A 24151-nucleotide genomic window follows, 5' to 3' on the forward strand; every position below is an offset into this window, starting at 1 on the left:
ATCAGAAGAATAGGATGCTCAAGAATGGCTTAAACTCTACACCATGGTGTGGACTCTAAAAGTGGTGTGTTTGATGCATGGCTGCTTTCATTCTCTCTCAAGAAAATGAAATAACAGGGTAAACAGTGAAAGTTAAATCTCCCAGTAATCCAGTTCAGCCATGTAATTCCAGGTGATCCGAAAGGTCTTATCCAGAAAAGCAGGCAATTTATAATGTCTTGACTCACAGGAGAAATATCAGATGGTATAGTCTGGCTGTTTTAACAGTATGTCAAGCAAAACAATAATTAGTTGTAAAACTGCTGAGGTTTGAAAAGCATCAAAGCACTGCATAGTTCAAAGTGGTGTAATTCTCTTAGATCAGATCTCTGACCATTAGGTTTTTTTTTCAGTCAGTGAAAGCTGTTTTCAAAGAATCAACCCACTATACCAACATTGCATTCGGGCTTGCATTCAAAAGCTAGGTTCCTCTTTTTGTTGTTGTTGTTGTTGACAGATTGGTGGCATGGGTGATCTGTGGTATTTTTAGCCCAAGCTTGGTAGCACGACTTCTTGTGAGAACACTTGAACCTTGGAAATTGGTCATATTGGCCCTGCAATGGACTGGCGACCTGTCCAGGGTGTCCAGGGCTCCAGCAGACCCCTGTGAATAAAAGCAGGTATAGAAAATGGATGGGTGGAACAGATTATCTGCATTTACATTATTTCTTCTAGGAAAATTCGATCACAATACCAATTTTCGCCTTAAGAACTCGCCTCCAGAATGAATTAAATTCTCCTGTCAAGGTTCCACTGTATAGTTCAACAAGTTATTAGTGTCTACCGGACATTTTCTTTTCTCAGCATCTGAACACTTTCATTTCTCATTTTCTTTTTTAGGAAATTCACTTCTCTTTACTTTGGTTTCATGTGCTGAAAGATTTAGAAATTTAGTCATTTTCAACACTTTTGTTTCTCAACACTGAGACAGAGGAGGATTGTGGGCTACATCTACAGCTACGCTTTGATATATTTCTGCTTTTTCTTAAATAGACTGGTGTGTGATCTGAGCTGAACCGGTGCTTTAGTACATAGGGCTAACAAGAAGCTTTGAGGTTATGACCTTGTGATTCATAGTTCTTACTATAAGACGTTGCTTCTTGTTTTTTGTGTATCTTTTTAGATTTTTTTTGATCAGATGTCTTCTTTGTGTTTTGTAATTGCTCACTTGTTTGCAGGACAATATAAGACTAAAAAAGATTTAAAAATTATTTTTATTTTTCATGGGCATGTCTTTTTTTGCCCAAATTTTACATTGTGCACAACATGAAAAATATATCTATATTTTATAATGTTAAAAATATATATTTTATAATCTTGTATTGTGCATGTCAAGGAAAATTTTGATTTTTTAAAATAATCTTACACTGTGAACATCAAGGAAAAAATTACATTTTTTCATAATCTTACAGTGCACATTGAGAAAAATTGGTATTAAACACTAGACCTGAATGTTAATGTCTTTTTAAATATACAGCAGGTAAAATAAGTATTGAACACATCACCATTTTTCTCAGTAAATATATTTCTAAAGGAGCTATTGACATGAAATTTTCACCAGATGTTGGTAACAACCCATGCCATCCCCACATGCAAAGAAATCAAATCATAGATATCCATAAATTAAGTAGAATATTGTGAAATGGCATGGGGAAAAAATTTATTAGTACTTTGCACAAAAGCCTTTGTTGGTAATGACAAGCTTCAAGACGCCTCCTGTATGGAGAAACTAGTTGCATATGCATTTCTGAGGTGTGATTTTGGCCCGTTCCTCCACACAATCAGGATTGAAGGTTCTGTGGGCCTCTTCTATGGACTCTGATCTTTAGTTCTTTCCGTAGATTTTCAACTGGATTCAAGTCAGGTTCTGGGTTAGGCTGGGTCATTCTAGCAGCTTTGTTTTCTTTCTCTGAAACCAGTTGTGAGTTTCCTTGGCTGTGTCTTTGGGAACATTGTCTTGCTGTAATGTCCATCCTCACCCTCAGATTTTTATCACAGATGTCTCAGTACATTTTTCCATTCAGCCTTCCTTGATTATATGCAGTTTGCCAGTACCGTATGCTGAAAACACCATGATGTTTCCACATCCAAACTTCACTGTTGCTATGTTGTTTCTGGGGTCATGTGCAGTGCCGTTTTTCCTCCAAACATGGTGTGTATTATAAAGTTCTATTTTGAGAATATATCCCCCTAGTATTTCACAGTCTTTTCCTAATGTTATGCAATAAACTTGAAACAAGCTTCAACGTGCTTTTTCTTCAGCAATGGAGTAGTGAGCATGCATACAGGGCCATGGCATTCGAGTGCATTGCTTATTGTTTTTCTATGAAACAAATGTACCTGCTAATTCCAGGTGTTGCTGATGCTCTGCACAAGCAGTCCTTGGCTCTTGGACAACTCTTTTGATCATTCTTTTCACTCCTCTTCAAGGAGAGCCGGGTTTATGGTGAAATGATGATCTTTGCACTTCTGTGCTCACTAGAACATTCAGAAGTTTTGAAATTCTTCTGTAACCAGTGCTGTCAGTATGTTGTGCAACAGTAAGGTTGCGAAGGTCTTGAGAGAGCTCTTTGTTTTAAGGTATCATAAGATGTTTCTTGTGTGGCAAGGAGACACCTTTTTATAGGCCATCATTTGGGATTAAAGCAGATGATATTATTTTGCACTGACAGGATTGCTATCTAGTTACTGGTGCATTAGCTTTGCATGCCTTTTTCCACCTCCCTTTCATCAGGTTTTTAATACTTTTTCCCTGTGGCATTTCACATTAACTCACAAATCTCTCTTATTTTTTTTTTTTTTTGAATATCTGTGGTTTGATTTCTTTGCATGTGGGGATGGCATGGGTTGTTACCAACCTCTGGTGAAAAGTTCATGTCAATAGCACCTTTAGAAATATATTTACTGAGAAAAATGGTGACGTGTTCAATACTTATTTTACCCGCTGTAATTAAATAATTGATATAAGTAATAATATAAGTATAAATAATTATAAAGTAAAAATTTCTACACATGGACAATCCATTTATTATAAATAATATTTATTCATATTTATTATTAATTATTGATGTTAAAAGTCAATTTCCTGTATTTTACAGTACAAAGCATTATATGCAATTCAGATCTATGAACATCTGTACATATAAACATGAACAATGAAATATCAGTGAAATTCGGCTATGATTTAAAAGCCCTTGACAAAAAGGACACCTTTCGATATTACGCAGTTTCTCAGTGATAGATTGAGTGAGGAGGTACAAATATTTCCGGTAGCTTGTAGGATGTAGGATTGCAAATATTTGCTCAAGAATACACGAAGTTTGACACGAAAAGGGAAGCAGACTCCAGAACAGTGAAATAATAGTGAAAGTGACAATAAATAGAAAGTAAATAGAAAGCATTGAATAGTGTGAAAGACTTGCATGTATTAATCATTTATTTATTTAAACTATTTTTTTTTTAATAAGACGTAATGAATGGGGTGGCTGAGGATGAGGGTAAAGATTATTGTTGGAGGAAGTTTACAACAGGGAATAGACATAACGCACCAGATTGGATTTTTTTTTTTTTTTTCAGTTTAAACTTTTTATTTATTTGTTTATTTATTTAATTTCATTTAATTTTAATTCAATTTTTATTTTATTTTATTTTATTTTATTTTATTTTATTTTATTTTACAAATTTTCAAATTTACGAGATAAGATAAAGCTTTATTAATCCTGCAGGAAATTATTTTGCCAGAGACTGCTTTAGATGAGAGAGAAATAAATATAAATGACATATAAATGAAAAAATGAATGAATTAATCTAAATATATAAATGTATTCAAAAGTAGAAAATGTATTAGAAAATATAAATGAGAGATAAAATATAAATGAAAAATAATTGAAATTAAATATTTCATTTTAAAATGTTGAATAATATTTATGCATAGAAAAGAAATGCTTAATATTTTGAATAATTATTAATCAAAATTCTGGACTATTTCTAGTGCACTATTTTGTTTTGTTGCTGCTCAGACGGCGCTGCGATGGATATGATCTCATTTGGATCCTTAGGTGCCAGCTTAAGTGCATTATTAAAGTAACAGATATTCATGTGGACATTTCTATAATTTTAGCTTTTCTCTTTCTTACAAATCCAGAAACAGAAGCACTAGTGGGCTCAGACTTTTGGACCTTCACCAACATGTACTGTGACTATAATTGTCTAACTTATAAAAATTATTGTAATGCTGATAAAATTTACTACACTTTCAACTATACTATATACAATATCTCGATAAAAGCAGCTGAGACTATATAAAAGTACTCAAGTTGACAGTAAGAAGCATTGTTCACTGTTCTGGTCTGAGTACACAGAGATTCATTCCAGCACTTTGCCAAATATGTGTCTTCCTTTAGGATTATAATAACACTCTGTGTCTATAGGATTTCTCCTGGAATGCAATTTAATAACAACTTATATATAATGTAGTCATGTATACTAATCTAAACCGAGTGGGGGCGAGCCAGGACAGAAATCAGAAATCCTTTCTTTAGCATGAAAAGCCTGAATGTCTCTACACATGCAGATGCAGCATACCAGAAGAATGGGATAAAGCTCAGCTATACGACTACAAAGACCAATTCCACCTAAACAAAACAGAGTTCCAACACCAAGCAGCTAAATAAAAAATATGGAAATATTTCGTACACGAATAACCTACACCTTGGTGGAGCTTGAGATTCTGCAGATTCCAACGGTATAAGGCCCAGATATGTATATGCGAACAAAACTCGCCGATTTCCCTGATTACTTTCGAGTTTTTAGTCTGATTCTGCATGAATTCAAATACATATACTCTCTAAAATTGTAAAAAGGCGGAATTATTTTTATTTATTTATTTTTGCTGTGTTCCATCTTCTCTTAATCTGACCTAGTAATATAAATACACCGATCAGGCATAACATTATGACCACCTGCCTAATATTGTTGTGGTCCCCCTTTTGCTGCCAAAACAGCCCTAACCCATCCAGGCATGGACTCCAGTAGATCCCTGAAAGTGTGCTGTGGTATCTGGCACCAAGATGTTAGCAGCAGATCCTTTATGTCCTGTAAGTTGTGAGGTGGGGCCTCTATGGATCGGACTTGTTTGTCCAGCACATCCCACAGATGCTCAATTGGATTGAGATCTGGGGAAGTCAACACCTTAAACTCACTCATTGTTGTGCTCATCAAACCATTCCTGAACCATTTCTGCTTTGTGGAACAGCACAATATCCTGCTGAAAGAAGCCACAGCCATCAGGGAATACTGTTTACATGATCTGTAACAATGCTTATGTAGGTGGTACGTGTCAAAGTAACATCCACATAGATGGCAGGACCCAAGGATTCCCAGCAGAACATTGCACAGAGCATGACACTGCCTCCACCGGCTTGCATGGGCACCCTGACTGGTCTGCGGCTATGCAGCCCCATACTCAACAACCTGCAATGCACTATGTATTCTGACACCTTTCTATCAGAACCAGCATTAACTTCTTCAGCAATTTGAGCAACAGTAGCTTGTCTGTTGGATCGGATCACACGGGCCAGCCTTCACTCCCCACGTGCATCAAAGAGCCTTGGCCACCCATGACCCTGTCACTGGTTCACCTTGGACCACTTTTGATAGATACTGACCACTGCAGACCGGGAACACCCCACAAGAGCTGCAGTTTTGGAGATGCTCTGATCCAGTGGTCTAGCCATCACAGTTTGGCCCTTCGTCAAACTCACTCAAATCCTTACGCTTGTCCATTTTTCCTGCTTCTAACACATCAGCTTGGAGGACTTGCTGCTTGTTCACTTGCTGCCTAATATATCCCACCCACTAACAGGTGCCATGATGAGGAGATCATCAGTGTTATTCACGTCACCTGGCAGTGGTCATAATGTTATGTCTGATTGGTGTATATGCTTATTCTAACACTTCTGAAGCACACACGTTACCTTTATTTTGGTACCAGATTTGTTCAAATACACCTTGTAGTTTTTTGAGATATACTCATTTTAATTCAAGCATGTCTTTTACAAAAAGTAGGCCTCAGTTTGAAAAGGTTAAAGGATACACAGTGACACAATTACTAACTTGTTGCTGGTTTCAGAGATAAAAGACTAGCAGGCTGACCAAACCTGTTTATACTGTTTTTGCATAATCAGTAGGATTCCTTTTTCATATTTATTATCGCCATAGGACAAGGGTGTTCAATCTGATCTAAAAAGGATCAGGGAACACGTTTTCATTCCAACCAATCAGAGGCCACACCTCGTAGTATTTTAAATGTCACGATTAAACAGGTGGAATCAGGTGTGGCTTCTGCTTGACTGGAATGAAAACCTGCACCTACACTACACTGACGCTTTACGTATAAGACTGGACACTTTGGGTGTACTATAGAACCTATATGATCGTTACACTAATTTAGTTTGCATGGTTGGTCAGAAGGTGTTTTTGTGCAGCAGCACAGGTTGCTCCAGCTGTAACATAACATGAGCGTTAGGTTGATATTAATACGCTCATAATAATCTAAGAATAATAATAAACAGATATTTTACAAATTTGATGTGGTATTTATGTGCTATCGGTTGTGGTAGCTTAGTGGTTAAGGTGTTCAACTAATGATCAGAAGGTTGTGAGTTTGAATCCCAGGTCCACCAAGCTACCACCAGCGGGCCCCTGAGTAAGGTATAAAAAAAGAAATTGTTGGGTTGTAAAGGCTCTCGTTGTTGGTTATGCTTTCTTTTTTGTATGTAAAATGATGGGTGGGTGTGTGTGAAAGAAAGACACACAGAGAGAGAGAGAGAGAGAGAGAGAGACAAAAGTAATGATTGTTTAGCACACCTATACCATAGGTGAGAACAGGAGCTAACTTCTCTCCAGGACTAGAATAGAATGCTTAATAAAATGCAGTATTGTAATCATTGGCAAACTGCTGGAAGAAACACAGATGCAGACTCTCCACCACACGCCCCAGCTGTATTATATTATTCAGTACTTAACCAGAAGAAAACATTTAGACAGGAAATCAGACAGTTATTCTAGGACTTCGTTGGTTTCCTCTCCGTTACCGTCTCTGGGGAGGAAAGATTTCTGATTCTCTGTTGAGTGTAACTGACTTTCACCTCTCAGTGCTCAGGATGTTATGGCTGATCGGTGTATCTTCACTTTGGGACGAGTGCCAAAGGTGAAAAAATGCGGAGTGAAATTAGACACTACTACATTATCATCTCAACCAATCAGGTTGATGCTGGAATGGCATTCGAGAGCAATCAAAAATGAAGGTCAGGATGCCGATCAGTTACCGAGTTATGTTAATACGTTGATATCAGAGCTGAGTATTGAAGGTATTTCAGCATTTTTATGTAACGAGTGATCGTATCATCGTTAGTTTCCAAAGTCAAAGCTCTCCGCTCTACTCTTACTCTTACTTAAGTTGGATCTAAAACTAATCTTTATGGTTAGACAGTAGTATTAGTGCCTCAACGATCCAATTGCACTCTCTCTCTCTCTTTCTGTCTGTCTGTCTGTCTCTCTCTCTCTCACCCTTCAGGCAGCACTTTGTCTATAGAAAAACCTCCTAATGTAAAAACATCAGAAGGCACTAGGCAGCAAGGATTTGGTAGCTTGATGCTTGATAGAACATGCATTGGCACTGTGTGTGTGTGTGTGTGTGTGTGTGTGTGTGGGTGGGTGAGAGGGTGGGTGAGAGGGTGGGTGAGAGAGAAAGGGTGTGAGAGTGTACGTGTGGGAGAGAACTGGCAACACATTGCTATTCTGAAAATATGAAGGAAGCTTAGAAGCTTTTCCTTTCAGGCTCCTAAATCAGTAGGGAATCAAAACATCTTTGTTGTGTTTGTTGCAGAATGGTTTCCATTATGTGACTAAGATCGAAACAAAACTCTGCATTCTTCATTCCACCGACAATGACACATATTCATCCCCTAAAGCGCAATTCATGTCACCATCCGCATTTCTGCTTGTGTGAGATGTGTGTGCGCGCGTCTGTGTCGTCGGGCTAGTCTTTAATTCTACTAACCCTCTCTTACACGTCTGTGTGTGTTTCTCTCTGTCTCTCTGTCTCTTTGTTCTCGGCTCGTTCAGCAGTCGGCTGGCCCAGGGCGAAGGTGCCCAATGGGACGACCCTGAGGCAGGCTCCGTAGCCAATCACAAGCCGGCGCCACGCCAATTCTACCCAATCGCTCTTCTCCTCGTTAGCTCTCACCTGCTGGTAGTGTGGCTCATTTTAAGTCTTGTTTTCCTGCTTGCAAAATATCAATAAACTGCTGATTATACCATAACCACCCTCGTGCTGTCTAACTTTGTTCTCCGCTCGCTCTGGGTGTGAAACGCACCTTCTTGTCTCCTCCGCGGTGCCTCTGGAGCTGTGCTTGTTTACTCACTTATCATTTCCCTGTGCTATAATCCTATTTAACAGCTGTCTCTGGGGGTTGGCTTGTTTTGTTTCCTACTTCATAGCGATTGAAGCAAGTCATTATGTCTTATATAGTATGCTGATAGATTTTCCACCCTATGCGGATATATTTAGTTCAGCCACCCGATAAACTGAAGCAGTGAGTAGCCCCTCGGCTCGCGTTTCTCAATAGACCGCTACGTCAGCTCTTTCATCCGTGCCTAGTGTATAGAGCTAAAGAAAGTACTTGGCTTCTAACATAATGCATCATTTACTCTCTGACTTACAAATTCAGGCCGCTTATGCTTTCTAGATTTGGATCGTTAATCTAGTTTTTCGTCTAATCGTTCAATCCAGCTCCTAGGAGTATCGTGCCAAGAGAGAAATTTCGAACAAACAAACAGCATAATAACCTTCTACAGTCACACAGTCTACACCATCATGACTTCAGGGAATAGATTACAATCTTTAGTGATTGCTGTTAAGCCTGATTAATAATCCTCTGCAACCCCACTGCCAGTGACGAACTCCGTACATCTCTCAATAAAATAATAAACGTGTGATATTTGAGGACCCAACCCTAACCAAGATAAAGCAGGTACTGAAGATGAATTGATGAATGATGATAAATGACACATTAACCATTTGATCATTCTTCTTTAACACTTATTTTCGTTCTATTTTAACACCCAAAGACAGTTAGTTCCTCTTATCACCTACAGTGTAAATTTCCCATTGGGATGAATAAAGTATCTATCTATCTATCTATCTATCTATCTATCTATCTATCTATCTATCTATCTATCTCTCTCTCTTTTATTCTCTCTTGCTTTCATACTCTCTCCCTCCCTCTCATTCTCTATCTATCTATCTATCTATCTATCTATCTATCTATCTATCTATCTATCTATCTATCTATCTATCTATCTATCTCTTTTATTCTCTCTTGCTTTCATACTCTCTCCCTCCCTCTCATTATCTATCTATCTATCTATCTATCTATCTATCTATCTATCTATCTATCTATCTATCTATCTATCTATCTATCTATCTATCTCTCTCTCTTTTATTCTCTCTTGCTTTCATACTCTCTCCCTCCCTCTCATTCTCTATCTATCTATCTATCTATCTATCTATCTATCTATCTATCTATCTATCTATCTATCTATCTATCTATCTATCTATCTATCTATCTATCTATCTATCTATCTATCTCTTTTATTCTCTCTTGCTTTCATTCTCCCTCTCCCCCTCTCTCATTCTCTCTCTCTCTCTCTCTCTCTCTCTCTCTCTCTATCTATCTATCTATCTATCTATCTATCTATCTATCTCTCTTTTATTCTCTCTTGCTTTCATTCTCTCTCTCTCTCTCTCTCTCTCTCTCTCTCTCTATCTATCTATCTATCTATCTATCTATCTATCTCTCTTTTATTCTCTCTTGCTTTCATTCTCCCTCTCCCCCTCTCTCATTCTCTCTCTCTCTCTCTCTCTCTCTCTCTCTCTCTATCTATCTATCTATCTATCTATCTATCTATCTATCTATCTATCTATCTATCTATCTATCTATCTATCTATCTATCTCTTTTATTCTCTCTTGCTTTCATTCTCCCTCTCCCCCTCTCTCATTCTCTCTCTCTCTCTCTCTCTCTCTCTCTCTCTCTATCTATCTATCTATCTATCTATCTCTCTTTTATTCTCTCTTGCTTTCATTCTCTCTCTCTCTCTCTCTCTCTCTCTATCTATCTATCTATCTATCTGTCTGTCTGTCTGTCTGTCTGTCTGTCTGTCTGTCTGTCTATCTATCTATCTATCTATCTATCTATCTATCTAGTGCAGCTTGGGAAGTTACTCAGAAACCGAAAAACTCCTCTCTCCTGCAGACTTGGCACAAAGTCTACTAACAAATACTGTTACAAAATACTTACACTGGAGACTCCTTTCATTAATAATAACAAAAACCTCATCACAGCATGCTTCACCATCTCACCAGTCAAAAGTTATCCGTCTATTCATTTATTTAATATATCCATCGCCCTCTATACATCTACGAATGAGCTGTTACTATAGAAATGATAACGTATTAGAACAAGAGCATTAACACACACCTGTGATTGCATTAAGGCCTTCGGCTATAAAGCGAAAGTTAATGAACACCTTCTGACCAATCGGATTCAAGAATTCACAACACTGTGGTATAGCTAAGAAATAACTGCTAATTATATTTTCTGTATAAATAAAAAAAGAAAAAGGCTTGTGTGAGTGAGATAACTTGCAATATAAAGCCTTCAGTAGGGCATGATCATAATCATCAGCATTACTCTCATAACTCCATTATCATCTCTTCCTCTCTCCATCTCCCTGTAATCAGAGAAGGCTGCCGGATTGAGAACGTACAAAAGAATATAAAATGCCGGAAGTATGCTTTTAACATGCTGCAGCTGATGGCCTTCCCCAAGATCTACCGCCCGCCTGAGGGGACGTACGGGAAGGTGGACTCGTGAGCAAGACGGATACACGCCAGACTTCACTTCACTTTCTTTAGTCATCTGTAAAATCTGGAAAATAATGTTTGCTCAAGATGTGAGGATCTAAAAGAAACTAAACTGCATGTACATACATATATATATATATATATATATATATATATATATATATATATATATATATATATATATATATATATATATAATAATTTTTATTTTTATTTTCACTGCATTGAGTGCAGTATTGCAATTGTTCTAAGAGTGTTATAAAGTCATTGAGATAATTAAAGTTTGTTTTAAGAGTGGAGTTTTTATTATTATTATTATTATTATTTTTGTTAACAAAAAACATTGGACTGTTACATACACTAAATATGGTTTTTAAATATGTTTCTGTTAGCAAAAAAACACCAGGGCTTGACAAAATGTCTGCATAAGTTTCTCGATTCTTGTATTTGCGCATGTGTAGCACATTGTGTATATAATACGGTATGAAGTGTCCAAGCAACAGAGTGGACAACCCGGTCACTTAGATATTTTTTTTGTTGTTGTTGTTCTTCAGTGTGCAATACAGTCAAGGGAATGTGTTGAGGAAATACAAACCTAAACAAATGATCTGAGAACTCAGGGTTTTTGTCAGACATCAAGAAGTAAATGTTCTTATTTTTTCTTCTGTTTGGTTTTGTCAAATGACCGAAATGCTGGCAGAAGCACTTTTTTTGTCTTTCTTCATTGGATTACATGGTCAAATCTGCTTTGGTTGTTAAAGCACTTTCTCACAGATGTCTGAATGTACTTCTTTAGACACTTACAAGTACTTTGTCACTATCATCGATCTGCCTTAAGCTTCAGGTTAAAGAAATGTTCATCCATTCCTTAAGACAAAAGTTTTCCCTCTCAGGACATTTTAATGTTAATCAAGGCCAAAGCCGCATGCATGTAGTGCTGATAAAACTGTATGTACAATATGATGGAAAGTGATCATTAAAGCTCCACTGTGGAAATGTCTTCTAAACTTAGCATGGACTAATAAACAGCCAGCTCAGAGAGTTGCTATTATGATGACAGAAAACCCATGAACTTTCCGATACCTGTGACACTCACACGGGAAGGTCATGTAAACGTTGGGGCATGCAGGTATCGTGTGTCACAGTTAATGTAAAGTTTTCTTTTCACAGAAGGAAATGTGAAATCCAATATCGCGTCCGATCCTGATGTCGGGTAATATAAAGCAAGCATGAAAAGCCTCTTAAAACCTTGAAAATGCGCAGATCATATAGCAGACATAGCTAAAGCTTTGTACTAAACCTAACCTGAAACCTAACCTTAGCCTTTTTTAAGCCTCCGAAGGTTATAAAAACATCAAATCATGGAAAACAAACCAGACTCGTTTTAGGAATAAAAAGATGACGAGGCGCTTGAGTAAGAGCTACTGATGGTTGTTTATCTGTCAATAATTTCATGTCCGTTAAGAAAAATCCTAAGAGACGACTGAATTCAAATGAATGTATTAAATACAAACCTGTGATTTGCCGTACAGCCAGACCTACTGTCGGAGCTGCTGTTATAGGAAGGTAATCAACACTTTCTGACCAATCAGATTGACTATAGCAGTAACACTTGTGGTATTACACGTTAATGATTCATTCATTATTCATTCATCGATTCCTTCACAGGACAAAGAAGAGTCGCCCTTCAATCATATTAGTCATAAAAAAGTGACACGTCGACACAGAGATAACTCCCAAGGCTGTCACGTGTGAATAACTGCTTTATTATAATTCATTAGTCTCCAAACAGAGTTAAAGACAGCATATGTAATTCTGTAAGGATATGGAACATAGTGCACACATCTTTGATACACGGATATTATGTATACGACATAATAAATATCTGTTTCTGGAATGAGTTTGATGGTCACATACAAAACAACAGTACTGTACATAAATGGATTATTTGGTTTGATGTATATTGGTCAGTTTGGCATCATGACCTGGGTTAAGTCAATAAGCAAAAGTTTGGATTGCGTTCTTGTTATAGTTAATGTGTTTAAGCAGCGATGGAGTGTGGGCAGTGAGGAAATGTCAGTCCAGTCATTTCACTCCAGTGTTACAAAGACTCAAACCTAGTGTGAGGTTCAGCTAGAAAAGTGTTTAAACAAATCACATTTATTTAGACTTCCTAGCTTAGGCCTGGAGACATCAGTAGGACCAGTAGAAAACGTTGTTAAAGTTTCAAACCCGGTCCTGTTTTTGGAATTGTGTGGAGATGTTTATGATTAAAAAAATGTGTTCAAATGAAACAGGAAAAAGGTAGTTAGCATCATGAGCTCCCTGGTACAAGAGAGACCATTTCAAATCCCTATAATGTTTCTAGAGACATCTAGATTTTAAGGACACACAAAGACATATATAGCATTTTATACTCAGTAACATTATGAATCATTTCCTTTAAGCTTTTCTTTATCTTATTTTTTTAAGTTGATGTTAAGGGCAGGTTCATGTGTAGAAACACAAACTCATAAAAAGTCATGCTAGCAAACAAGCCAAGAAGGTCAGTCCAGATTTTTCGGTCCTTTACCTGAGAATCCAGTTCCTCTCAATGGATGTTCCCAGGCCGGCTTTTTTGCAATACAATGTCTCCAGCAGATCCTGGGTTTTCCCATGCTTCATGTCATGTCCAAACCACCTTGACTGTGTCTTTTTAATCTAGCTCTAATCTGAGCTTCTTCCAAATTGCAGAGCTTTACTCCAAGCCCAGGTCACTCAGTCATTTCTTCCTCCTGCATCTTGTCACCATTTGCGAGGACAGAGATGTAGATTGAACTTCCTGATGTCCTGCTTCACTCAACACAACAGCACTGTAACACCGCTGCTGACCCGATCTCTGGTTTTTCCATCAGTCGTCAATATTCCAAAGTATTTTTATTCCACATGAAGGGAGCATCCCGCTCTTTTTGGACATGAAGGCACTGATGTTCGTCACAGCAGTGGAATAATTGAGTCCAGTGCAAGTAATTTGGAAGAATTTGGATTGCTTTCCTATAAAATTGTGCCAGTGAATTTTTTTTCTTTCTGAGAAATACTTTAGCAAAGGATATGTGCAAATAAATAGCTAGAAATCCATCCCACTCCAACAGTCTTCCACTAATATTTAGGGCTTTCACCACATTCTATAGCAAATATAATTTGGGCAAAACATGGCATCCAGCACAGCTTTTAACACATCACATCATCTATATTATAGACAAGACAAAAGACGGAATATTTTCCTAGACACCTTTAGATCATGCCTCTTTATGGCTGGAATAAACACACTGCTCAGAGGAACAGCGTTCTTATCTCCTCATGTATCTCGGGATGTTTTTTTTTTTTTTTAGGCATTCAAAACATTTATTTATCACAGCTAATTGTATGTGCTACATCAAACTGAACGAAAGAAAAGAAACCAAAGTTGTACAAAAATAGATTTAAACCATTTATAAAACAAAAGAAAATGGATCAAATTAGCACACTTGACCTCCGCATAACAACTTTGTATAATGTAGGTCTTTGTGTTAATAATAAATACTAACATAGCATCAGAGTTAATGGCGTTAATACAGTTTCAGTCTGTTTGACTACATGCAAAAATAAAAAATAAAAAAAAACCCAACAAGAAAGCTTACATCAGGGCTGTGGTGTACCTTTAGTGTACTATTCACAGTTGTCGGGATCGTATGGCAGTTTTGAAAGCAGTTTCTTAAGAAATTCCTCCATCTTTGCAGAGAATGTTGTGGAGTTGACAAGTGGGTGATTTTCACATGGTGAACACATGCTGCAGTTCTAGACAGTTTGGACATAAAACTGTATGTTGGTTAAAGAGCCTCAGTGGGTTTAGATTATGATGAGAAATCAGCGGTAAGTTTCGTGGTTTCAGTTCGATTGTGTTGGGAAGAAAAACTAGTAGTAGTAGTCTAATTGAGGAACAATTGACCAGATGTAGAGGTATGTAATAATGTATAATAATAATGATAAAACTGTGATAATAATAATATATATAAAAATGTAAAATATATAATTAAAACATTATATATATATATATATATATATATATATATATTTATATATATATATATATATATATATATATATATATAATATTAAAATGTAATAATAATAATAATTTATTTGCATTTATTTTCTGTTTTTTAATTCAAATAGCCAGTAATATTCATCCACTCAATAATGCAGTGACTGATCAAGAGCTTCAGTCAATATTTCCATCCAACATCAGAATGTGGAAGAACTGTGACATCACTTGTTGTTGCTGTGGTTATTGATCACCAGTTTCAGGGATCCTGGTTCGTGGCTGATAGAAGTGGAGCTCACTGTGGTGGTCGGCTGTTTTCACCTATCAGCCTCTAGGATCAATGTCTTGGGCTTTTAAAACGCTTTACTGTTCACAACAGTAAGTGGTGCATATGAGTCACTTCCTGTGGGGGGGGTGCATCATTCCATGTCAACTCTAGATACGGTCATGTGAGATCTGTGACAAACTCACATGAGGGATTAAGAAATTTTCTTCCATCTCTAAGACTTTTTTTCTACTTTTTTTCCTCTCGGGGCATTTAATGTTAATAAAGGCCAAAACTGCATGCATGTAGTGCTCATAAAACTGTATGTGATCATTAAAGCTCCACAGTGGAAATGTCTTTAAAACCTGAGACTGGCGTGAACTAATAAACAACCAGCTCAGAGAGTTGGTATGATGATGGCAGAAAGCCCATGACCTTTCACACTCAAATTTGGCACCAACGAATACCACAGTTAAAATCACTTTCTTTTTCAAGTTAACTGAAGCTCTTGAACTGTGTCCGTATGATTTTATGCATCGCTGCCACACACCTTCCGAGTGCATACTTGAACATAATATATAATAAAGAATTGAACGGATTCCTGTAATCCTTGGCTAGATGAAATCCATAATTCAAAAAGCATTTGCATGGACTTACTTTGCCGAAGAAGTAGTAGTCCTTTGTGATAGTATAAACTATTTGTAAGAAGTCTTCTTTGCCTCTGTACTCTTCCTCGTGTAGTAGAACATTCAACTCCAGCAAGTAGCAGTACATCATCTTTTTAGTGCATTTCTGTAGACAGGAGGAAAGTCCTGATGAGCAGCATGTAACTGCATGTAACTGCTATCAGAGTTTTCATTCTCCATTGCACACATGCTTAATCATGTGGAGGCAGACGATAAGAGATATTGTTATCTTTAAGAAGAAGTCACTAAACAGGCTTATAGAGTGAAATCCCTTAATTTATTATCTGAGCAAAAGGCACTTACATTTACATCTGGGTTAGGTGCGTACAAGAACGCTGACGATACCTAAAAAGAAAACGATTTCACCAGCATTAAAGCACAGCAAGGAATAGCTATAAAACTCATCGCATAACACATTTAAGGGGTTAATAAGTGAAAATATGGCTTACATTAATCCAAGGAGTCATATTGTTGAGCACCAACTGCAGTTCTTTTAGACTCTGCTCTTTGTGAGCATCCACGCGAGTCGTAAACACGCTCAAACAGCTACACGGAGACAAACAATATCACTTTTCAATCATCTTTGCGTCTTTAATAAAAACGTAGAAATACATTTTGTGTAAAGAAAGAAGCTCGTTTTGTAGCCAGCAGGGGGGAAAGAATTACTGCAAGGGGGTAAATAATCTTCAAAATAATATTCCAATCATGGTTATGCTTTGTCTTATGTAATGTTATGTTATGTAATGTTATGTTATGTTATATTATGCAACGTGTCCTTATTAGGATGTCACAGAAAGAGGAAAACTCAAGGATGCTAGGCGGAAAGAGGAGTCGTTTAAAATGTGACGTAAATGCAAAACGATGCAGAACACCACAAACAACCTCTCTGAGCGAGCGAACAAGCGCCGGTTTCACATGTTATTTAAAACCAGCCATTAAAGAACATTATTTAAAGATATTTTGAGAAATCTTAATAATAGACTAATGCTATTTTTGTCTGATTGTCAAAAAGTGGTCAAAGTTGTCTAAATGTCAAAAATGTCTGGTTTCTGCTTGTGTACTTGCAAAAAGCTATGCAAATATCCGCTTATTTGAATTTTCCGCATTTCTAATGAATCAGCTTGCACTTGTCCGGACGTTTGTACTCCTTACACACCCAGGCATTTAGTGAATTCGTGACCGCTGGGATTGTACAGGAGGACGAAAACACTACAATCAGAGCTTCTACTTGACAGATTTGGAAGCTGTAAGTGTTACTTAGATGCGAGAGGTGATATGTTAAATTCACCACAGTGTGCATTTTGCTTGCGTACCGTTTGCACTGCCGCGTATCCGAATAACCCTTGTGTTCCTGCTCTCTACTTAGCAGTGGATGTACTGCTTACTGTTTACACATACTTTTATATTTTGCCAACGTGACAGAGTGAATTCGCCAAATTTGTTTTGATGGTGCTAAAATGTAGTTGTTGTGACTTTCTGCAATCTGTTTTGGGTGAGCTGAATATATCCTTGTAGATCTTCCTGGTGATAAGTAAACATTTCCATTTGACCTTGTTACTCTCAAACCTGTTTTCTATTAAATATATAAATGTGTAAAAAAAAAAAATCGTTTTGACATGAATAGGAACATTAATATTAAGTTACACGTTCTGTCCAGAACATGTTGTGCTTGAGCTGGACTTTTTACAGAACAGAATTTTAATCAAGGGAAAATAAAAGATGTTATTACATTTCTCAGCCTCGGTGATTCAGGGGTAAGCAATGCCTATTGACAAAAACTGAAACATTGCCTGGTTTCTACTTATTAGACGAAGTATGCTTTAGAATGATATACCTTAGAATTAAGAAAGAATTCCAGCCCTCAAGGGTTATATGGTACTCCAGATTACTGCCTATGCCCCAGACAGCACAGATACACCTCAAGGTTCTCTGCAAGGGAGAAAAGCATGTTTTTAAAGAAACAAAAACAACCTGAGAAATGCATGTATATTCATTGTCTAGACACTAATAAATTTAAAAGCTAGTAGTAGTAGTGCTAGTAGTATTACTTTTATTATTATTAGGAGCCCACTAATGCCTATAGAATACAGCTGAATGACAGAGGTGTGTTAGTAAATTGCTAAGCTTCAATTTTCTCCATTGAACCAGTCTCTGGAACTGAACTGGTGCAAAAAAACACCATTCATCCACCAGATTTTATCCCCCAGTCATTGTTTTGACAATGATTGCACAGAGCAGCGTCGTACACGTCACTCCAAAGGTCCTCCGAGTTCCATCAGTTAAGATCTAGCAAACGTGAAGCCACGTGACATCACGTGGTATCACAGCAGTAGTACTCATCAAACCATTCGGTCAGCCAAGGGGAGGTGTAATCCCCGAAGACCACGCCCATTAAGATAGCACTGTTTTATCATAGGATAAAGGTGAACTTTAAAGGTCTAACAATTTTGTGACACCACTGTGTGAAGTGGAGTGTAGTGAAGTGAAGTACAGTGGCAGCAACGTAAACAAACAGGTTACCTTTTCCATTTATTGTCAAACCCACTGTGTTAGGTAATGTACCCTGAAGTGTATGCTAATAACAACATAGCAAAAAGATTGTATAACATCTTCAGCTGCTTACTTTATCCGGTCTGAGCTTACTAACTAAATGTTCAGTAGCCACAACACAGCTTTTCCAGTTCACTTATTTGCTTAGTAGTTTATACTGGCCAATTCGAATGCCAGTTCCACACCAGTTCTACACAGTTATTAAATAGAGTAATAGTTGGTCAATAGAAACTATGAAATGTCATGTCATTTTTTTGATCTAAGTAGCAGGTTAAAATAACCAGTTTGACCAGCTTGGCTGGTGTTTTGGCAGCTGGTAACTGGTTGGACCAAGCTGGAATTTTCCAGCAGAGTAACTACTGTGAACTAACTAGGTAAACATTTAGAAGCCACAGAGTTTTACCAACAAACTTTTTTTTTTTTCAGTTAAAATGAATTAAATCCATATATGGCTGATTAACAAGTGTTTCTTAATTAATATAACAATTAGCTATCAATTATCAGTCTATAAGAATTATGTATCCTGACATACGCCAGACTGGTACGCAAGTTAGCTTTTTTGTGTTGTTGTTTATTAGTAGATCATGTTTCACAGTAATTCCAGTATGCTAAATAAGCAAAAATGTCAGGACAAACTGTCCACTCGGCATGTGAGCCACGTGCCATTGAGCATGTCATCAGGCTGTGGAATTCACTGTTGAGGGACTCTGACAACACAGTTGTAAGGCTAAAAATAAAATAAGGCTTTAAAGTCGTGTAGTTTGTCTAAGAGTATCTGCAAGACATTGTGCATATACTTAACTCTGTAAGAAGATTTGAGATAAAGACTCAGAAGTAGATCAGTCTAGTCAACCAGAGAAAACACGATGCATTATAGAAATGTTTTTATGTGTGTGCTGGCTTCTGTATTGCTTTTATTCAGCAGTGTTATAAGTGGGAAACTAATACTGAGTGATATTTTGGATAATGTGGCCAAATTAGATAGATTAGCTAGATGCAGTGAAAATGGCATATTACTTATATATATAGTTATATTCATGTAAAAATCAATTGTTTACTATGTCTGCTAGTAATGTAGATGATAAGCAATTTCACTGGGACTTCTCATCCCATTTCCTGTGGTGAATATAAAGAATGAGGACTGATACAAACAGTGAAATATCCCAGTGTGGTTATAGTAAACATAAACTCTTGGAATGCTTGCACTTTCTCAAATTAAAACTTTCCAGAGAGAAGGAGGACAGGAAATGGTTTTTGCAACTAAAATAGATTAACAAAGATAACTTTTTACAGATTTATTAAGGGACTTCAGGTCAGAATCAGAGAATACTTTTAAGCAAGTGTGTGGGAAATAGTTGTTGATTCAGTGAAGGTTTGGTACTGATTTAAATGTTTGGTGAAGAGGTGTGTCTTCTGTCTTTGTTTGAAGATGGTGTTGGCTCAGGTGTTTAAATAACCAGCTCCACCACCTGGAAGGCAGGACAGATGTGTGCTGATGGTAGTTGATAGTTGTCATGCCAGTAGCTCAATGGGAACATTGTGTAGAGCAGGTTGCATGTTTCCTAAAGCAGGCAGTGGACCATGTTTGCCTTTTGGTAGGCAAGCATCACCGTCTAAAATCTGATGTGGGTATCTACAAGAAGCAGATGAAGGGAATGGATAAATGTTTTAATGTGGGTGTATCTGAGACTGAAAGCTGGTATGCGTCTGTCTTCTGGATCAGTTATAAAGGCGTAAATTTGTACTGCAAAAATGCTTTGAATGGGCAAAACAAAGGCTTGCTTGATGTGCTTTGGAAGTCTGTTAAAGTATACTTTGTTTTACATCAATGTTCTCCCCGTGCCTGCATATGTTTACTCCGGTTTTCTCCCACAGTCCAAAAACATGTACAATAGGTTGATTGGTGATTCTAAATTGCCCATAGGAGTGAGTGTGTGTGGTTGTCTGTCTATATGTGGCCCTGTAATGGACTGGTGTCCTGTCCAGGGTGTACCCCCTGCCTTTCGCCCAATGTGTGCTGGGATAGGCTCCAGCAGATCCCCATGACCCTAATCAGGAATAAAGCGGGTATAGATGATGGATGGATAGATGTATGTTTTACATCACATATGTTGTGTATTAATGAGTCTATTAAAGACAATACAATCTCACAGATGGATCAATGTTTCACTTTATATTCGCATATGCCAGGATATAATGATTGTAATTTTTTGTAAATAAATGAATTCATGATTTATGTTCGCAGCAATTCTCAGGTCAGATGTGATTATACACACATCTATACAGAAGAAACTAGCACCATGACCAGACCAGTGTTTTTAGAACAAACATTTTTCACCACAGGAAAGTCTTCACGACAGGAATTGTTTTTGTCAGTCACAAGAAAAACTGTTTTTATAGCTGTCATATTAATTTCCCCCAAAAAAGGAAAGGGAATTATAGCTTTTAATGGAAATGAAAAAAGGAACTAACTTAAAAGAAATGTCTAAGATTATGACATGTCTTTCTTTAATAAATAGAAAGTATTAGGGAGTTTTAGGGTAGTAAACAGGCACTGATTTGCTTCAAGCTGCTTCCTGCTGTTGATTGTTTTCCAATTATTTTTTAATTCCACAAATAAAAGACACATAGAAATATTGGGACATAGCCAAATGTTTGTGGACACCTGATCACCATCCCCACACGTGCTTGCTGAACATCCCATTCCAAAAGTCCAACCTTTAACACTCTTGCTTCTTCTGGAAAAAACGTTCCAGTACATTTAGTGGCTTGATTTGTTTATTCAGCCATAAGGGCATTGAAGAGGTCATGCACTAACGTTGTGTGGGTCAGTCAGTGTATCAATTTCTCCCCAAGGTGTTTGGTAGGGCTAAATGCAGATCACTTAAAATACTTCCACTCCAGTCTTACTTTGTATACAGGACTACAGGTTTGGATGGAAATTTTAATGCTGTAGCACTGGAAAACCATCCTGTACTTTGTGGAAACAGTTCTGAGAAAGACAACGTATAGGTGTGATGCCCACAAATGTTCTCCATGTAGTGTATAATGACAAGCTATATAATCAGTTACACAGTGTTTATTATTCATTCAGTCTGGCTTTTTCTTCTCTTAAGTGTAGCGAAGGCTGTGAGAACCATAAATATTGAACCATAACTGTTGACTGATATTTGGTCCAATGCCACACTGAATTGTCTGTAATGTCCACCCAAAACCTTGCTCCTGAAGGTCACTATTCTGTTATGTAGTAGCATTATAATTGATTAATTTACTGTAAATATTGGTTATGCCTGAACTGTCTTTCTTCTAACCGATTCTTCTTGTTTGGACACCCTTAACGTTTTTACCTCTGAAAGGTGTATGCAGTGTACAGAGTTTCAAACTTTATTACACGTTTATTAAACGTTTATACATGCATATTAATTAGATACGCTTATAATATGCCCTTCTCAGACAGGAACATACTGAAACAAATTCAGCTCTCTAAGCCTCAATAGTTCACACACACACACACACACACACACAAAAAAAACCTCATGCATTTGCCAGTATTTCTTTCTAGTGAATACTGACCCTTTCTTTCTTTCTTTTTAATTCTTCAAGCCACCAAGTTATGGACAATCAAAGCACTATTTTTGGTTGCACTTTTTTTTCTGACTAGCCACGCCCACATTTCGTTCCGTCTCGCGCCTGAGATCCGAAACTGAAAGTGTTTCAGATTAAAAACATGCGTCACTTAACACCCCACCAAAACTCTCAGTTTGCTCTATACGTTTCACGTCTTCGGCACAACGCAAGATTTCCATTACACTGAAAGGAGTTTTTATTGCATAATAAGATGCGGAAAATTAACTGTCCTTCGCTTTGCGACCATTTACGACGCTTAACTGATAACCATTTAAACGTAGGATAGAGTTTGACTAGCTGAAAATGCACAGATATATATATATATATATATATATATATATATATATATATATATATATTGGGAGTTGCATGCAGGGGTATTATTTTGGGGTGAAATTCATTTTGATGGTAGACTACATGTCAAAAAAAGTCATTTCTGTTGCATGATGTTAAAACGGTGTATTTGGTGTAACCAAATGTATGATTAATATCTGCAATATTTCCAATGGAGTAGTCATTACTGAAGCCATTACAATCGTGACAGAAGCAGACTCTCTCTCTCTCTCATATATATATATATATATATATATATATATACATATGTGTATTAATCCTGAGTCAGCAACATAGCTATTTTTACCATAGATATAGTTGCAGTGTCCAGGCGCGCGCGCGCACAGGAGAAATCTGTGTGTTTGAGTGAGTTTGCTTGGTTGTTTTTTTGCCCCTACCTTTGATTTATGCTTCCTGGGTTTACTCCCAAATCCCGAGACCAAAATGAGGAACAAGATGAGAAGGAAGCTCATCGGCGCGATGTCTACCAGGGCCATGCAATTCCGCTTCACATTTTCTCATCATGTCAAAGTCCGAGATCCGATCCGAGCGACAGATCATACCGCTCCCACGTCCTCTTCACGGCGTCCATACGTGCGCACTGTCGGCTAAATGCATCCCATGTCCAGCGTGAGCACTGCCCGCGTAAAAAGCCACCCTGTCCTTAACACTCCACTACAAACTTAGCACTTGACAATGCACGTAGCACTTCAACCCTCCCCGATGCATGTAATCATAGCTTTCACTTCGCACAGCAGTTACATAAGTGGCGCTTCATTTAGCTGAACTGTCTAGAGGAAGCATGGTTACTGGTTTCAAGGGGTGGAGAAAACATTTGGGCCGGTTTGCCGGCTTTTTTTTTTAACATATGACAGTTGTGTTTGCATTCACTTTTCATCACCTGTCTTCATGCCAGATCATTAATCATCTTACAGATTCCCAACCATGGTCTTGGAGATCTGTCTGCACATCTGACTGTATTTTAATGCCCCAACCACCCCCTCCATTAATAAGTTGAAATAGTTTCTATCATCCACTTACTGATTTCACAGATATCAATTTTTATCCTAAGCCACCCATACACCGATCAGGCATAACATTATGAGCACTGAGAGGTGAAGTGAATAACACTGATTATCTCCTCGTCATGCCACCTGTTAGTGGCTGGGATATATTAGGCAGCAAGTGAACATTTTGTCCTCAAAGTTGATGTGTTAGAAGCAGGAAAAATGGGTGAGCGAGTTTGACGAAGGGCCAAATTGTGATAGCTAGACCACTGGATCAGAGCATGTCCAAAACCACAGCTCTTGTGGGGTTTTCCCAGTCTACAGTGGTCAGTACAGAAGGAACAGTGGTGAACCGGAGACAGGGTCATGGGCGGCCAAGGCTCATTGATGCACGTGGGCAGTGAAGGCTGGTCCATGTGATCCGATCTAACAGACGAGCTACTGTTGCTCAAATTGCTGAAGAATTTAATGCTGGTTCTGATAGAGAGGTGTCAGAATACACAGTGCATGATGGGTCAGGGCTATTCGGTCAGCAAAAGGGGAACCAACACAATATTAGGCAGGTGGTCATAATGTTATGCCTGATCGGTGTATAACTAGGCTATATCAGTACTTATTTTTGGATACTGAAACAACTCAGCCTTCCACGTCTG

At 37.6% G+C, this 24151-nt stretch overlaps 2 protein-coding genes across 14 annotated transcripts in view; one reads left to right on the forward strand and one right to left on the reverse strand.

The window, feature by feature from the left end:
* Nucleotides 1–11572, forward strand: part of inpp4b (inositol polyphosphate-4-phosphatase type II B) — a 256046-nt gene extending 244474 nt beyond the window's left edge. For 10 of the 13 annotated variants that reach the window (XM_058386137.1, XM_058386138.1, XM_058386142.1 and 7 more), the window contains one exon: nt 8167–9209. In XM_058386137.1, coding sequence (XP_058242120.1) covers nt 8167–8344 — 178 coding nt within the window. In that variant the 3' untranslated portion in view covers nt 8345–9209. Of the gene's footprint in view, nt 1–8166; nt 9210–10844 lie in introns of those variants that run through there. The other 3 variants (XM_058386139.1, XM_058386141.1, XM_058386140.1) reach the window with 2 other exon arrangements.
* Nucleotides 11573–12717: 1145 nt separating this feature from the next.
* Nucleotides 12718–23295, reverse strand: il15 (interleukin 15). Its single transcript, XM_058386153.1, has 6 exons — nt 22890–23295; nt 17816–17910; nt 16431–16527; nt 16285–16326; nt 15953–16087; nt 12718–14783 (listed from the first exon to the last, which is right to left on the reverse strand). The coding sequence occupies exons 1-6, from the start codon at nt 22986–22988 to the stop codon at nt 14655–14657; spliced, it is 597 nt and encodes a 198-aa protein (XP_058242136.1). The 5' UTR covers nt 22989–23295; the 3' UTR covers nt 12718–14654.
* Nucleotides 23296–24151: the final 856 nt, after the last annotated feature.

Source organism: Hemibagrus wyckioides, linkage group LG03 (assembly GCF_019097595.1).
Source record: "Hemibagrus wyckioides isolate EC202008001 linkage group LG03, SWU_Hwy_1.0, whole genome shotgun sequence".
Lineage (NCBI taxonomy): Eukaryota > Metazoa > Chordata > Actinopteri > Siluriformes > Bagridae > Hemibagrus > Hemibagrus wyckioides.

Excerpts from the sequence above, each read along its gene's own strand:
- il15 (XM_058386153.1), bottom strand. The coding sequence starts at position 22,988 with ATGGCCCTGGTAGACATCGCGCCGATGAGCTTCCTTCTCATCTTGTTC. Across the intron at positions 17,911-22,889 it reads CCAGGAAGCATAAATCAAAG|AGAACCTTGAGGTGTATCTG; the intron begins GTAGGGGCAAAA and ends TCTCCCTTGCAG. Across the intron at positions 16,528-17,815 it reads AATTCTTTCTTAATTCTAAG|CTGTTTGAGCGTGTTTACGA; the intron begins GTATATCATTCT and ends GTCTCCGTGTAG.